Source organism: Panthera onca, chromosome A2 (genome assembly GCF_046562875.1).
Source record: "Panthera onca isolate mPanOnc1 chromosome A2, mPanOnc1 haplotype 2, whole genome shotgun sequence".
Classification (NCBI taxonomy): Eukaryota; Metazoa; Chordata; class Mammalia; order Carnivora; family Felidae; genus Panthera; species Panthera onca.
This window is the reverse complement of record NC_138340.1, coordinates 101,393,964-101,410,713: the sequence shown is the minus strand read 5'-3', so window position 1 is coordinate 101,410,713 and position 16,750 is coordinate 101,393,964. Positions and strand designations below refer to the sequence as shown.

Here is a 16,750-nt window from a genome sequence, read left to right as displayed (position 1 = left end):
CATTAAAGAAAACAAAAAAATAAAGCCCAAGTTACAAGAGAGTCATAGTCACTTATACCCCCAAATTTAAAGACTTAACACTGTCTGAAAGGTTATGATAAACATAAAACAGTTTCGTTGTATTGTTACTGATGCAGCTAACCAAACAAAAGGTACATTTCTACCTTCCAAAAATTTAAGAAGCTAAATTATTTAGGGCACAGATTTGGGAACATTAAGGAAATACAGCATATTCTGATATGGACATCTAGAAGGTTACCTAAAGGTTTCCAACAGAGCCTCCAAGGCAGATTCTAATATAGATGGAATAAGAATCTCATACATTCCCTCAAACCAGTGGTGATTCAGTCATTTGCCCATGGTGTCCGGCATCATGTTAAGCCTGAAAGTACAGGTTAGCATCAATTCAGAGTCACGAAGTAGACAAACAGTTACAGCACTGTGGGTTTCAAACGTTGACAGAGGAGAAAACAGGATAGTAAAGGCATGTGGAAGGACATCCAGTACAGCTTAGGAGGAATAAGGAAAGGTTTCCCAGAGGAGGTGATACTTGAAGTAAACTTTGTAAAATAATTTAGCCATAGACTGGTTCACTGGAGATTGTTGGAATGGACACAATTCCTGCAGTACCCATGGTACTTTTTTGAATGTCTCTTTCATTACAGTGTGTGTTTTGTAAGGACAGGTTCATTTTTAAGCCTATTTTCTGAGGTCCGTTGTGCTTTTTCCTGGTGATTTATGCAAGTTGACTACTAATGACGAATGAGAACAATATGAACGCATTGCTGCTGCATAAGTGTGGTGTGGTTTTGCACTTAAAAGAGGTATTCAGATGCTCTCGTTGTAAATGTTCATGAAAAGCCTCTTCTGGAGTAGTCAAACTTCTGTTAGTGAGTCTCACCAGTGGTTTTACATCTGCAGAGCATTGAGGGCTGGGGTTACTTGTAAGAGGATTGAAATTACTTCGTATCATTATCTTAAATTTTATATTCACTATATTCCCTAAAGTATATCTTAATTATTTATGACCAGGAAAACAAACAGCAAAACGAAAAAGAAGGGAATGTCAGGACATTCCAAGAACAAAGAACAGAATGTCAGGATGGTGAAGGAGGTATGGCATGTTCTCACCAGGGAAGAGCACGCAGGATGTGAGTAGGAATATCATGAGATGAGTCTAAAGAGGGAATTGGGGGCCCTTATTTGCTTTAAGTTGCCTCATTTCTATAGAGGATACCAGAGAGCTACTGAGGGTTTTAATCTATCTTTAATCAATTATGTTAATTAAGTTAATTTCGAGAGAGTGTAGGAGGGAAGGGCAGAGAGAGAGAGAGAGGGAGAGAATCCCAAGCAGGGTCCATGCTGTCAGCACAGAGCCCAAAGTGGGGCCTGAACTCACGAACTGTGAGATCACGACATGAGTTGAAATCAAGGGTCAGATATTTAAGCGATGGAGCCACCTAGGTGCCCTTAAATCTACTTTTTGGTAAGTTTTTTCTGGCTTATATAATGTACAGGATGCAGGAAGATCAGTTAAGGCAAATGATGAAGACATAGACTGAAATGGGAGTGGTAGGTATGGAGCAGAGACACATTGAAGAGTCAGGGCTTTACGATATATAATTCACCCAAGTTTATCATCATTTGAGTGTGGAGCAGAGTAAGAAGGAAGAATGGATAGACTCCTGGATTTACTGCTTGGGTAGTCCGGGGCCTCACATGATATGTCAGGACTTGGAAACACAAAGGGAGGGGTGGCTGTCAGGACTCCAGCAAAAGAGGTGCAGCTTTCTGCTTACGTTTGTTATCAGTTGGTAAGAGGGATCTTGACTGAACCAGGTCAGGGTGTGTGTCTGTCCCTTTGGGGTCCAGGAGTGGTAACAAGTATGCTATTTCCCATAACCGTGTGGAGTGAAGAAGGAATTCCCCACAGCAAACAGGAGCAAGGGGGGAGAGGTGCAAAAGAGTGGAGAGCAAATGGTCTGTGATAGAAGTTGAGAGTAAGAGTCGAGAGATGAATGATTACAAACTGTGTATATAGAGAGAACTTGAGAGAGTTCTGGGTTAGAGATCAGTTTGGGTGTCAGCAGTAGCAGATAGTCATCCATATGACTGTGCAGGATACCAGAGCCAGAAGACAGCCAACATTTTAGGGGTGGAATGAGGAAAAGAAGTCCCCAACAGTGTAAGGTGGAGTGGAAGAGATGGAAGAAAAACCAGAAAAGCAAGTGTCACAGCAATCAAGGGTGAAGACAATTCAGGACAGAAGAACTAACCAACAGTAATAACTGCCTGAAAGAAATAGACATAAGGCAGTGGGCAGGTTGGAGAGAACTCTGTAAGAAGCAATTCAGTGGAGTTTCTAACTAGGGCTCGGAAACCAGGTTAGAGAGGGTTAGTGAGTAAACAGAAAGTAAGGAAGTGGAGATACAAATATAGACCGCTCAAGAAACTTGACTCCAAATAGATGGAAAAAGAGTTTATAGCTGGAGTTAGAGGGAAAAGATCTAAGCATGCTCATGTGACGAGGGAAGAGAATTGGTTGAGTTTTAATGGAAAGGTGTGCTACTGCTCCTAGAAAAATGTCTTTAAACCAAGGTCATTTGAAATACTCAAATGTGCTTGGGAAGGCATATGAAAGATGAAGATATTTTTCAAGGGCAGGTCATATAGGATTGATAAATTCTGGGGCAGAAATACATGCAAACACAATCAAGAACACATAAGAGAAACTTGGCAGCTAGAGAAAACCTCAAATGAGTTAATCCACAGCACCAAAATATACTGTATTGTCTAGAATCAGTTCTTACTCATCATGAGAACATACATAGTCATTATGGGCAGAGGAAAACACAACCTGAAAAACATAGAGAATACCCAAAACAGACAAAGGAACAATTTGTAGAGGCTTGGTAAACTAAGCATTATTTTCAGCTGCATAAACACAGCATGATAATTTGGGGAACTTACTGGGGCCTGAAAAACTACAAAAGTTTTGAAATTCGGTTCCTTTGCTTGGGAAGTCTCATTTATAGATAATTTAATGATTTATTTCATTGGTTTACTCATCCATTCAACATAGCCTGATCAAGAATTTCTGTGCTAAGCATTAAGTCCGACAGAACATCAGTAAGACAGCATAGATTCTTATGGGAAATGGGGTGGTGGCTGTACCGTGGAAAAGTATATTCTGCTTACCTATTGTTTTTGTAATAGAAAATACAAAGTAGAACCTGTCAAAAATGCTACTAGCTGGTAAAATACATAGCAAACAGGGTGGGAAAAATTGTAAGCATTTCTCCTTAGAAAGTGATTCGGTAAGAAGATGAAATCTGAAGATTCCTTCTTCCTCCATTAAATTCAATTACAGACTCTGAAGTAGGTGAAACGAGGAGGAAGCATATATTTTATTATGGAGGTATAGACATGCCTATATTTTTAAATGATGTTGACTGTTGGCTCTTTATACTTCTCACCAATGTCATCCCCTTCTCTTAATCATCTTCATTTCTACTGCTGCCCATTTCGTTAGGGTCAGGAACCTCAGATACTTACCTGAGGTAGAAATTTCTAGATTTGCCCCACACATAGGAGCTAAGTCTCCTATAAGGGGAAGAAGAGAGCTTGGTGTTACTGTTTTAAGCTGTGTTCACTGATGGTTGCAGCTGGTGTAGTGTGAAATAGAAAACTAGATATAGTCTGTTCCAGGCTCAAAAACACATATTGATGAACACAAATTCTTGTGAACACCCAAAACAGGGATGAAGGGGGAGACTGTAGGGAGAGGATAAGTATTTAGGTTTTATCTTAGACCAACTGCCTGTTTGCTTTTTGGCATCCATTTATTTCTCTTTGGTCCTGAGAAGTCCTATTCAAATGACTAAGCTGGCAATACCACACACAGCATTTTAGTGAACAGCGTGCCCCATAGGTTTAAGAACTTGGGCTTTGTCGTGTCCTTGTTCTTGAAGAAAAGCTGCTTTTTTGTTAGCCTTCCAAATGTTCCTTGCCATTATGCAGAAATACATTAATTTTGAAACAAAATAAATCATGTACCTTTTGAAAAACAAAATTAAAACTGTACACATAAGCACACATATATACAATGAAACTGACATTGCCCTATTCTTTCTTCCCCACGTGTCTCAGAGTTCTAGCCAACACCTGTGGCCACACAAGGGGCAGACTTGGCAGCTGCAGAACCCAGATGTCAGACACTGGATTGGACGTCCCTGGCAGCAGTCCTAAGTGGGAGGCTGTCTCCTTAACTGACCTCTGAAACAGTCTATTGTCTGACTCTCTCTTGGGGCTGGGTAGTAACTGAAAAGCTGTCTGGGGGGCTGGTTCAGAGTTAGAGTACTGATGGGTTGTTCTGGATGCAATTATCCTTTGCCTTACCTTTGATTGTAAGGAATTTATTTCCTTGGTATGGGTTAAATCTGGTACTGGGCAAATTCTTGACAAAGAACTGTATTTAGATTTCTTCCAAGGAAAAAATAAGATGCTTTTGCTTTTTTTTTTTTCCCCCAACTGAAATTGGATGAGATCAACTTTATGTTTTAGCACACAGTTCTGGGTGATCAGAAGTAAAAATAAGACTTTCTTGGGCACCTCCCCTTCAAACGATGACTGAGTTTCCTTCTATTGCTTCTTAAAACTACTTGTTAAAGGTTGAAAATGAAATATTTATTTCTTTAGAAACTTATGGAGCTGCAAATTTGTTTTTGCAATTACTAAAAAAAAAAAGTCATCTATTGTAGAGAAGAGCTCTTTGTATCATGAGTTATCTTGGTTCTTTAGAGAGGAAAACGATTACACTGTACTCCTGCCTCTCCACCACTTGCTCAAGAATGACATTATGTGTAAGATGCAATCATTATGGGAATGAGCTAGGAAAGGCCAACTCTTGAGGAGGGCTCCACTTACAATGCAACACTGGTAACGCTCCGGAAGTCTATTGTGCATACAGTTACAGTCATGGCAAAAGTTAGGAAGAAATAGATCTGCTGGAAGATGAATTCTGAGGAAATTACAGAATATATTTTGTCCAACAACAAATGGTAGTTGTGTGCACTGTGTGAAATGTTCCAAAATTTCTTTTATTAACTTCTATAAAAGTGTAACTAGATCATCAGATAAACCCCAACTGAAGGACATTCTACAAAATGTCTACAGAATTCCACAAAAATGTCATGGTCATCAAAAACAAGAAAAGTCTGAGAAACTGTCACAGCCAACAGTAGCCTAAGGAGACGTGACGACTAAATGTAATGTGTTAAATGAAATGCTAGAATGAATGAAAGAACGTGATGGGGAAACTGTGAAATCAGAATAGAGTGTGGACTTGAGTTAAAAGTAAGTACCAAATTGGTTCATTAGTTGTAGCACATGCACTGTCGTAATGTAAGATGTTAACATTGGGAGACACTAAGTGGAAGGCACGTAAGAACACTTCGCTATTTTTGTAACTTTTCTATAAATCTAAAGGGTACCCTAAAATAAAAACTTTATTTAATGATGTTTAACATACTGCTATTTTGACTGTGACAGAGCTCCCACACATCAATCAGTACCTCTCTTTCTCTTTTTCACGCACACCTATCCACCAAATCATATGGCATAGTCATTTTCCTGGCACATAATACTTTATCTTTCAGGCCAATGTAATATCAGTGGAATAAGACTTATTTTGAGAGTTTCAGATTTTTCAGTAATATTTAGGTCACGCCCTTAGTAGTAGGACACAAATGCTCTAAAGATAATATCCACAAATCCATATTTCTCAGTGGCTTTAAAAGATGCAACATCCTTCAGCCACCTATCCAATATACTTACATTTCATGTGAATGTTATTAAGGACATAATTAATAAGACAATGTATCATCTCTGAAATTAACATTTTTTGCTAGGTAACCGAAGGCAATGTTCATTTATTGATCATTTGTTACCATGATAGGTAAGGGAGTAAGGTGTGATATATCACTGTTTTAGAACATGGATGAGATTATTTCTTTGGTATTCCATATTTGTCCGTTAGAATTATAAGATTTCAGGACTATGGGAATATTTCTAATTTATCATTTTACTTTGAGAAAGGGAAAAAAGGTGTTGGTGTCAATGAATGTTTACTTAAACCCACAAAACTATTGCGGATTTCCAGAACTGTTAACAAGAGATGTGCCTTTGTTAACACTTAATGGTACAACTTAAATTTTTTTTAATGTTTATTTATTTTTGAGAGAGAGAGAGAGAGAGAGTCAGAGCATGAGTGGGGGAGGGGCAAAGAGAGAGGGAGACAAAGAATCCAGAATTGGAGGCAGGATCCAGGCTCCAAGCTTTCAGCACAGAGCCCGACTTGGGGCTTGAACTCACGAACTGTGAGATCACACAAACTGTGGGATCGCACAAACCGCAAGATCTTGACCTAAGCCAAAGTCAGATGCTTAACCAACTAAGCCATCCAGGTGCACCAATGGTACAATATTAAAAGTTCAGGTGAAGGTCACCTGGGTGGCTCAGTCAGTTAAGCGCCCATCTTCAGCTCAGATCATGATCTCAGGGTTCTTGAGTTCCAGACCCACATAGGATTCTGTGCTGACAGCTCGGAGCCTGGAGCCTGCTTCCATTCTGTTTCCCTCTCTCTCTGCCCCTCCGCCGCTTACACGTGTGCGCTCTCTCAAAAATAAACAAACATTAAAAAATAATTTTAAAGTTCAGTTGATCAAAATTTAACCATATTAAGTTGGTCAGAATTATCTAATTTTGCTTTTAGAAAAAGATGCAAATGACTTTAAAGAAAGCTGGGGAAAAAATACATGCAACTTCCTGAATATATTTTAGGGCTAAAAATAAGATTCAGTCAAATCACTTGTATATTCTCTATCTACTGTACTTTCCACTGATGACTTATATTAATGACAATGACCATGATGCTTAATAATAAGAGGAAGACAAAATGTTCCTTAAGGAATTCTTAACTAAGGAACTGCAGTGAGTCAACCAACATATTTTAGAATTGTTTTATAGTTAGGTATTTAATATGGAAAAAAATAATAGGGCAAGAGGGACCTACAGTAAATGTAGGTAGCTATTTTTTATATTACTTTTTAAGCAGTTCGGTTCATTCGTATTTTGCATTTTGTTAGACTAGTGTGCATGTGTGGTTAGTAATGAGAATTATAGCAGCACTCTTTCTCAGAACACCTATGGTGTATCAAGCTTTATGCTGCCAAGTATCTGACAAACACCGTCTAAAACTACACAATCCTGCAAGGTGCATACAATTACTATTTAACAAGCAAGGGAACGAAGAGCACCAGAAGTTAGGTAAGTGACCAAGTCCCACAGCTTGTAAGTAAGGGAGCCATTACAAACTCCATCTGGTTGCCTCAAATGCCCGAACTCTTTCCACCAGAGCATACGGCTTTGTTGTAATTGATAATTATGAACACTATTAAAGTAAATGTCTATCACTAACCAGGTGAGTTAGGTCATTTAACCCCTCTAGGCTTCAAGTTTCTCTTGGGTAAATGAAGTCAGCTGGCTGATCTCTAATGTTTCTTCCAGCTTTAAAATAGTAACATTGACTTATAGACAGGCTTAAGAAAACTAAAATGTTTTTGTTAAAAAACAAAAGAGGTCATGAACACTAGCCCTTACTCAATTTTGGGATGATGAGGATCTGTCTAGAGCAAGGTATTCATGTGATTTCTTCCAAATCTCTCTAGTCCTAGCGATCTTACCATTTTCAGTGTTACTTCTTAAAATTTATAGGTAAGTGGAAATTTCATACTTTGGCTGCACTGCACAAACTATAAACTTAAATCTTTGCCTCACAAAAGATTTAATAACTTGCATTCAGGTATGAATAATATAAAGAAAACCATTTTTCTCTGGATCTGAGAATAATCAAAATATCAGTTTATTTTATTTCACATTTATTTAAATATAACAATTATTTTAGACAAATGAAAATACTTACAAGCATATTTATAACATGGTAGACATAAATATAAATGAAATGTATAAGCATTTTAGATAAAATTTAACGCATATTAGACCAATTGATGACATACTTAACATTTAGCCTCAAGGTACATTAACATGGATATTGAAAAGGCTGTTTTCACAGAAACTGCTATAAAATGTTCACATTTGTGTTAGTAACATGTCACATTTCCTAGACTGATGTTTTATGAAAACTATGTAAAGATTTAATGTAATCAATCACCTCTCATGGGGTAATGTTTTTTGTAAATGAAGCCTATTTTTGTCAATAGAAATGTTCTTTTAACTTTTAAATAATACGCAATTTTTATCAAGACCATGCTACATTTATTAAACAAACATGCATAACACATTAAAACTTGAATGATTCACGTACCTTTTTGCACAGTGTTTAGGTTTGCTATGGCACTCTATCTTTGTGAAAAATATACTTAAAATTTGGCACAGAATCAATAAATTGTATTGCTTCTAATCAAAACAAATGTGATTTAAATTTTCCATGGCATGGAAAATACTCTGTCACAGTTTACCTCTCCCCTTTACAGTTTATTGACCAATGGCAGTTCTGTACTGTTTTAGTTGGAATAAATAAGGGATAGCCAAGAACTGAAAGTCCTAGTTAGGTGTTTTGCCTACACTCTAATTGGAAATGAGTCGATTTTAGTTTTTCTAGCAGTAAAACATTCCCATCTGTATTGTGGCCAACAAATTTCTAAATAAGGGTGTTATCAGCAATAATATGCATCGTCATGAGATGTTTTTCTTTAGGAGGCAGAGAGGTTGAAAGGAAACGTGGATCTCTTCATAAACTGGGAACATATGTGGTAAGGAGAGCAAATGCCAGCTGAAGTAGAAACAGGGGAAGCTCTCTGGAAAGCTGGTGAGAGCACACACTCTGAAGTTGCAACGAGGCAGAAAACAAAGGCAGGAACCCAGGAACCATTCAAGGTGGTAAGGACTGCCGTGGGTTGGAGGAAACTGATACGTATCACTCAAAAGAGACAGAATCCAGAGCAGGTACCACATCTGTGTGTCAGCAAACTACCACTGCTTTGTAGGAAAAGTTTTACATTTCCACCCCAGTGTCTAAATCCGGACTGAAGAGATTAAGCTAACTGGCAACATTTTTTTTTTTTTTTTCTGAATTCATTCATAAACACTGTGGAAGAATAAAGGGAGTACCATTAACTCAAACTTCCTCCAAAGCAGACAAGTCACGCTCCATTCGAAGCACAGACTTCAGAGTCGTGGTAACTAAGAAAAGTGCCACAGCTCTTCTAAGACAAACCTGAGGTGTTCTATTTTGAGAGACCGGTTGAAGTCTACTCCTTTCATAGAATCTTGATAGCCTAAGTTTTAAATTTATTATCTGGGGGGAAAGGAGGTAGAACTTTAGTCCCACTTTTATACAAATATCCTTTATTCTAAAAAACAGAGTAATGAACACAATGACATTTTCTTTGCTTTATGATCCTTGTGTTTCTGGGGACGGTTAAGCAGTGAAATGGCAAAGAACATCAAACGGGTTAAATAAAATAGGCAAAGCTTTGTTGAAAGCTGTTAAGGTGCAAATAGACATAAAGATTACAAATCACAGAGCACTGAATTTTCAAGAGTGAAATCATACCAAAACCGTGATAAATTTTCGCTGACATCATAGGAGAGTAAGTGGTCTGGAAGGTCACTGATGGTGCCCTGCACAGCCAGCACGTGTGGGGCCAAGGTGAAGGGTACGTCGTTGAGGAGTTCAGCCATTAATGAGTTGTTTTCCAAAGTCTGGCCTGCCTTATTTTCCACCTCGGGGCCTGCTACAGTCACACTGGATGAGTTTTCTTTGCCAGTCTAAAAATACATATATATTTAAGTCATTTAGACCTTGTGGACTTTGAGGTTTAGAAATGGTAAATGTGGCATTAATATATCAAAATGATTGAGAAATGTGGAATATAGAAATATTCCCAGGTTGGAATGCTGCTATTTACTTACTTGAGAAATACATCCACCTAAATCTCTACTAGGCTTTAAAATGAATCCTAAACCCTTCTCTGACTGAGGCTGACCACTCAGGGCCCCCTAAATACAAGCCTGCATTCTTGCTATTTCCCTAGCCCAGATAAGGTCTACAAAGTCTGGCTCCCAAATCTGATGTAAGCTTCCAGGCTTTACAGAACTCCCAGGTTCCCTGTGAAATTGTAGATGATCATAGTCCAAAGTGGCCCTGCCTGCTTCAGAGAGAATATGGGGCAAACTGACTAGGATATTATTTGGCATTTCATGTTTGTGTTCTTGCTAGTGGCTATTTCCTATGCATATGTCTTATCTCCAACTAGACTCTAGGGTACCTGAGAGCAAGCTATCTATTTGACATTTCTTTGTATTCTTCACCTAGCATATGTTACCTTGCATACTCTGTATGGATGCATGTATCCTCCACCTTCTATTCCCTAAGATAAACTTGAGCATTTACCTCCCCTGTGTACCCCAAGTATTGATTGATTGCCCGACTTTCGCTGGAACTAGTATGTTATGTTACACAAGCTGATGTATCTTGTTCAATTTCTTTAAGATTGGTAGACCTTGCATATAGTACTTTACCAAAAGATGTGCACTAGGGTGTTCATAGCACTCTACGCAAGCCCCGTACTGGAAACTACCTAAGTATCTATCCACAGGAGATTGAGTAAAAAGTTGTAAGTATGTTTACGAAAATGAGAACGAGTGGCCTGCTGCTCCAAGTGGCTAAAACCTAGCTTAAACCAGGTCAGGAAAAACTTTACTCACCACCTGCTCTAGTCAGTCCCCACCTGGGGGATAAAACTCCAGAGTCTTTACAAAGGCTTACAAGGCCCTTCCTGATCTGGCCCCAGTACCTCTCTGACAGTTTCTCCAGCTAGTCTGTCCTGGCTCCCTCTTCTCCAATCCCTCTGCCCCGAAGATTCTTCTCCCAGACCCACCGGGGCTCCTTCTCCCATGTCCTTCTCAGGGAGGCCTTTCCTGCCCACCTTATTTTAACTGTCTCCTGGCCCTCACTTCCCCCACTCCAGCATTCCATCTCCCTCTCCTGCTTTTTCCTCTCCTTAGCCCTCAGTACCTTGTTACATGGTGTATAATTTATTCTAGTATCACCCCTTAGAAGCTTAGGGAGTTTTTATTTCCCATGTTCACTGCTGTATCCCCAGTGCCCAGATCAGTGCGCAGTGCTCAGTATTTGTTGAGTGGATGAAAGCAGACAAGATTTTTGCCTGCATGAGGCTTATATCATAACAGTTGCAAGTGCTGATAAATTCCTTCTGAGTAGAGGAGGATGGTTTTCTGTGTAAGAAATAACAGTTTTGTGAAACTTGTTATTGAAGTGGAAAAGACATACAGAAAAGGGTGCATCATAAGTATTGAGCTTGCTCAATTTTAACCAACCAAATACCTGTGAGCAACCAGCACCCAAAGTAATAAACAGAAATGACCAGCTTCTCCAGAGGCCCTCGAGGTGCTCTCTTTCAGTCACAACCAACTCCCTGCCCCTCAGTCACCATCCTGATTTCTAATAGCACAGGTTGGTATTACCTGTATTTTACATGAAGTCACCATACAGTATGAACTCTTGTTTCTGGCTTCTTTCACTTAATGTTTTATGTATGAAATCTATCCATATTGTGGCATGTAGGCATTACAAAAATTTTGAAGAACATATTGTTGCAGAAGAGATGTATTCTTACTGATGTCAAAAGAATTGCTTTGGTTGCTGTGTTGACTATAGCTAATGGTGGGTGTGGGGGGTACTGTGGCCAGGGAAGGAAGCAGGAAGACCAGCTGGGCTTGTGGGTCAGGTGGTGATACTAAGGGTGAGACAGAATGGCTGGAATGTGGATAGACCAAGGAGAAAGCCAATAGGATTTGCTGATGGAATGGATGTGGGGTATGAGAGCAAGAGCAGGATCAAGGATGAAGCCAAAGTTCGTGGCTTAAGCAACAAGGATGGAGTCTCCATTTACAGGGATGGGAAAGGGTGTCATGAGGGAGCAGGCAAGGCAGGAAGATCAGGAGTTGTTCTGGATGTTCCACGTGCCTAACAGACATCCAGGTGGAGCTGTTAGTAGGTAGAGGGATCTCATAGGAGTCTGGAGCTGGAGGAGATCTTGAGAAGAAAGTCTGCTTGGTGTTGTGTTTAAAAGACAACAGGAGGAAGGCAAGTGAGGACAAATAGAACAGACAGCATTTCTAGACATTATACTGCAAATGGGAAAAGAGATATGTGCCGGTTGCTGGAAGGGGATGTGGGGTCAAGAGAGGCTTCTCCCAATTTTTCTTTTGCTTTATGAATTGAGAGAAATGATGGTAGTGATATGCTAATGAGAAGCTCTAGAAAGGAAAACTCCATGGAGATTCTGTAAGAGAGGAACTACTCTCTTCACAAGGCATGCCCAACACAGAACAGAGACCCTCAAGAAATCTGTTAGTAAATGACTTTGAATTAACCAAACACATCCCTAGCAAGAGTTGTCTTATGACATCATAAATAAAACACCAGAGCACTTTCTTAGGATTGCAGCTAGAACAAGGCAAGTGTGCCCTGTTATGACAAAGCTTATTAGAAAGGTCCATGTATGCGGTGGACAGAACCTGCCTCCTGAAACCTGACCGAGGCTTAAAGACGAAGGATCCCTGGGTCAGATGAGAGCACAGGTGTCACTGAGTAACGATGCACAATTCTAGCCTCTTTAGAAAGTATCACCTATCTATCACTGGTTTCTTCAAGATGACCTACTCACAGGGGCTTACCCTGGAGCAGCACAGCAGAGTGTTGAGAGCACAGATTGTAGAGACATACTGCCTGGGTGCAAATCCAAGGTCTCCTGCTTACGCCATGGGCAAGTTCTTTAACTTCCATGTGCTCAGTTTCCTTGGCTGTATTTCAAGATCAATAATAGTACCTATTTCATAGGATTGCTGTGAGGATTAATGAAGTGATGATGTTCCCAAGTAAGTACAATAATGCTTAGCACATGTTAAAGTAAGCAAATAAATAAAAACTTTAGGAATGGCAGATGCCACTTGGCTTTAGATAAGGCCTGGGATCCATCCATCTCTTTTGTTGCTGACATCCACTGGTGGCTCAAATCATCTTACCTTACCCTCCGCTCTTATATCTTGCCTTCCCTCTTAATCTCACATGCAAATGTTTGTTGGATCTATTAGTAGCATCCCATGCTTGAACTTTCTTCTCTTTCTTCCTTGTATACAGAATGTTCTCCAGTTTCATTAGCCAAATCATCTCCTTTCTTAAACAAAAACATTTTTGAAATCTCACTCTCTCCAATGAGGAGGTACATTACTTGTACCACTTTGCTTGCTTTTTTTTTTTTTTTTTTAAGGTTTATTCATTTCTCAGAGACAGAGAGACAGAGTGTGAGCAGGGGAGGGGCAGAGAGAGAGAGGGAGACACAGAATCCGAAACACGCTTCAGGCTCCAAGCTGTCAGCACAGAGCCCCATGCAGGGCTTGAGCTCATGACCCGAGCTGAAGTTGGACGCTTAACCGACTGAGCCACCCAGGTGCCCCACTACTTTGCTTTCTAAATACATCCCTTCGCAGGTTTAACTCTCTGGCAGCAATATTTATTTCTTTGTGCAGGCTTTGATTAAGCCCCCTTCCTTTCCTTTATAAATCATATCTATGTGTCAGAGCACAATTCCTTAAGGACAAGACTATGGCAAACTGCATCTTGGATAATAAAGGAGTTGAGACATGTGATTCCTTGTTCAAGTTCTCCTGATAAAACTGGCATATGCTTCATCCACCTGGACCTCACTTCTCTCTTCTGTAAAATGAGCAGTGAGGGATGAAAAATGAGGAGGAGAAAGATGGAAGCAAGCTGCATATACTGGACATGACCTTTGAGCCAGCTCCATCTGAGCTGTTTAAATGTACTCTCTCATTTAAGCCCTACCACACTTCTGGGGGTAGTGGGGGGGGGGTGGTGTACTACTATTGACCCCACGGTAAAAATAAGAGGACACAGAAGCACACAAATGTGAAGGAAGTTGTCCCAGGTTACATAGCTAGTCTGTGGTGACATGGAGAATCCAACTCAGTGACCTTTAATGCTCCACATTCTAAGACCCTGCACACCTCAGATGTACTCTGGATAGACTGGCCAGCTGAATGCACAAAGCCTTGAAAATTTCGGGGATGGTATTAGAAAATATGACAGGTGCCAACATAGCATATCTTAGCTTAATTTAGAAGGAAAGGAGACTCCCATATCTTTTACCATTAGAAAGGACTGAAAAAATCATCAAGGTGACAGATCTTAGACTGAAGGAGGACAGAAAAGCAACTGTAATTTAGGAGGTATTTATCCCCGGAAATAAGTCTACCAGTTGTCTGGATGGACCACAGGGAAAACAGGGACAGTGAAACAAGATTGTCAATAAGTTGATTACTGTCAAAATGGAGAGCTAGAAGCTACGTGGGAATGTGCTTCGGTAGTGTTCCTACCTTTGCACATGTTTGAAAACTGTCCAAAATAGAAAAGTCTCCAAAACTTAAAAATTAATTAAAAATTACCATGGAAAAAGTGTTCCACCAAATGCCTCCTAGAAAGATCTGAATTTCAGCTGTGCTGTATGTATGACTCCAACATCTATCTCTTAACAGTTGGCTAGAGTGCAACATTACAGTCTCCAAGGAGGCTGCCTGCCCTTTGGCAGCAGCGTGAGGGCCATGGTGCAGCTGCTGTTGGCATGCTGAGAGCTGGGAGGGGAGAAACTACAAGGCAAAACGAGAGTAAGTCACAAAGAAAATGTGAGTCAAAATTCAAGGACCCCACACCCGCTACTCTGATCTCTGAGTCTAGCTTGGCAGCCAGTGGAAGCAGAGGTGGGGGCTGAGGGCTGAAACAGGTGCATGAGTTCCCGGCAAAAAAGCAGCCCTCTCTCTTAGACACAAAGTCTTTCAATTTTTTTCATTTGCATAATAAAATGGGTCTTTAAAGGGAAGAATGAGTATGTTAACCACAATGGAGCGAGAAGAAAAGAATCAATTAACCTTATAGTTAATAGCCAAATTTTTGAAAATTACTTCGAATATTATGTTCATAAGGCATATTCGTTATTTTTGTGATTAATCCTGTTCACAGAAAGGCTGCTATGACAATGTTCTTGAGCAGAAGTTCCTTCATATAATCTAGCTTTAATACTTTTTTCAAATTAGTGTTTAAATAGAAGCATACCGTGTCAGATTTTTTTAATCTTGGGGAGAAAGTAAATTTCTTTATCTGTATCATTACAACAAATGAAGTTTACAAATAATAAGCTATTTTCGTGTTTGTATAAAAATAATTATTTCTTGTTCATCAGCAAACCTGCTAAAAAAATGGGCCAGCCAAGTTTATCTTGTATTCCTCACACTCTATTATCTTCGTTTCAAGTAATTCAAAAAGGTTTAGAGGCACTATTCCTCCCTTTCTTGCAGAGGGGTGGTAAAGATTCACGAGGTTCAATCTGTAAAATCTCAGAGCTTCAGAAAAAAACAGTCCAAGAATACAAGGCACATAACACTTCTCAGTAAAGGCTTAGAGAAATGAAGTCACTTCCCTGGAGCGACAGAAGGTTCGTGGCATCCTGGGAACCTCATGGCACAGAAGCCCCCCAAACCACCATGGAATCTATTAAGGAGTGCCAATTTGCAAACCCGCTAACAATTTGGAGACTTAATTTACGGAGCCATACCCGACTAAAGTATGAAAATGTTATTAATAGGAACGTCACCTATATTTGGCATTTTTTTTAAACCTCCTGCTTTCTTGACGCAACCTGTGCCTCAGATAAGCAAAGCTAAAATAGTGTCGTATAAAAGCAAAATATTGATGCATTAAAATTTAGAAACCAACCTTAACCAAAACAGTAATAGAACCTATTAGAAGAATATGAAACCAGGTATAAAACACCTAACACATTCAATTTACATACAAAGAAGGTAGCTATTTGCTAAAGCCTATTTCTAGGAAACGAGTTATAGTAAGAAGAGGGAATGTCAAGCTCTGGCTGTCTATGCCTTTAAATTCTAACAACTATAAATAAAAGACATGTTCCTTTGAACAATAGCTTGAACAGGCAACACTGTCACTTTATCTCCCCAGATAACTATCCATTCTATTCTGGCTTCAGCTGGTATCTGCTTGCATTACATCAGCATCTTGATGGGGGTGGGTTGGGGGGCAAATCTGAGTCAGAAGCATCAGGGGACAAGAGGTTAGAAGGTGATACAAGCAATGGCACAGTTAAGGCCGTACTCAAGCTCCTTATTTTTCTCTAAGAAGCTGGTTGCTAATAAATGCCTGGCTGGCTGATAAAAGCCAGAGGACTGGTCTCTTACACCTACATAAGTCCGAAGCCACAGTCTCCTTTCACTAGGGAGAAATGATATTGCAAAAGTAGAGACTGTTTGCCATTTTTCTGCAAATCCTCCATACCCAGAACAGTAATGCCTGCATATCATGAGGGCTCACTTGTGACCCTTGAATGGCACCGAATCTGGTCCCCTTATTTCTGAGATATTCTAGGCACTTGACTTTTAAGTTGTGGGGTTAGGCCAAAGAAACAAACAAAAGCCCAGAACACCTGACCACCGATACAGATAAATTAGGCAGGAGAGAAAGGAACTCACTGAAAACCTGCTTCCCATGGGGCCGGGGTTCCCAGTTTGAGGCTGCCACATATTTGAACAGAAAGACCAGGTCAGAAAG

At 39.8% G+C, this 16,750-nt stretch overlaps 1 protein-coding gene and 1 long non-coding RNA gene across 3 annotated transcripts in view; one reads left to right on the top strand and one right to left on the bottom strand.

Annotated features, from left to right (window-relative positions):
• Window positions 1–16,750, top strand: part of LOC132679884 (uncharacterized) — a 155,479-nt gene that overhangs the window by 83,801 nt on the left and 54,928 nt on the right. The gene's annotated exons all lie outside the window — the stretch shown is intronic.
• The window catches only part of UMAD1 (UBAP1-MVB12-associated (UMA) domain containing 1), a 217,823-nt gene continuing 208,970 nt past the window's right edge, over window positions 7,898–16,750 (bottom strand). The window contains exon 4 of one of the 2 annotated variants that reach the window (XM_060633899.3): window positions 7,898–9,849. In XM_060633899.3, the coding sequence (XP_060489882.1) occupies window positions 9,592–9,849 (258 nt within the window). In that variant the 3' untranslated portion in view covers window positions 7,898–9,591. The remainder of the gene's footprint in view (window positions 9,850–16,750) is intronic. The other variant, XM_060633900.3, reaches the window with a different exon arrangement.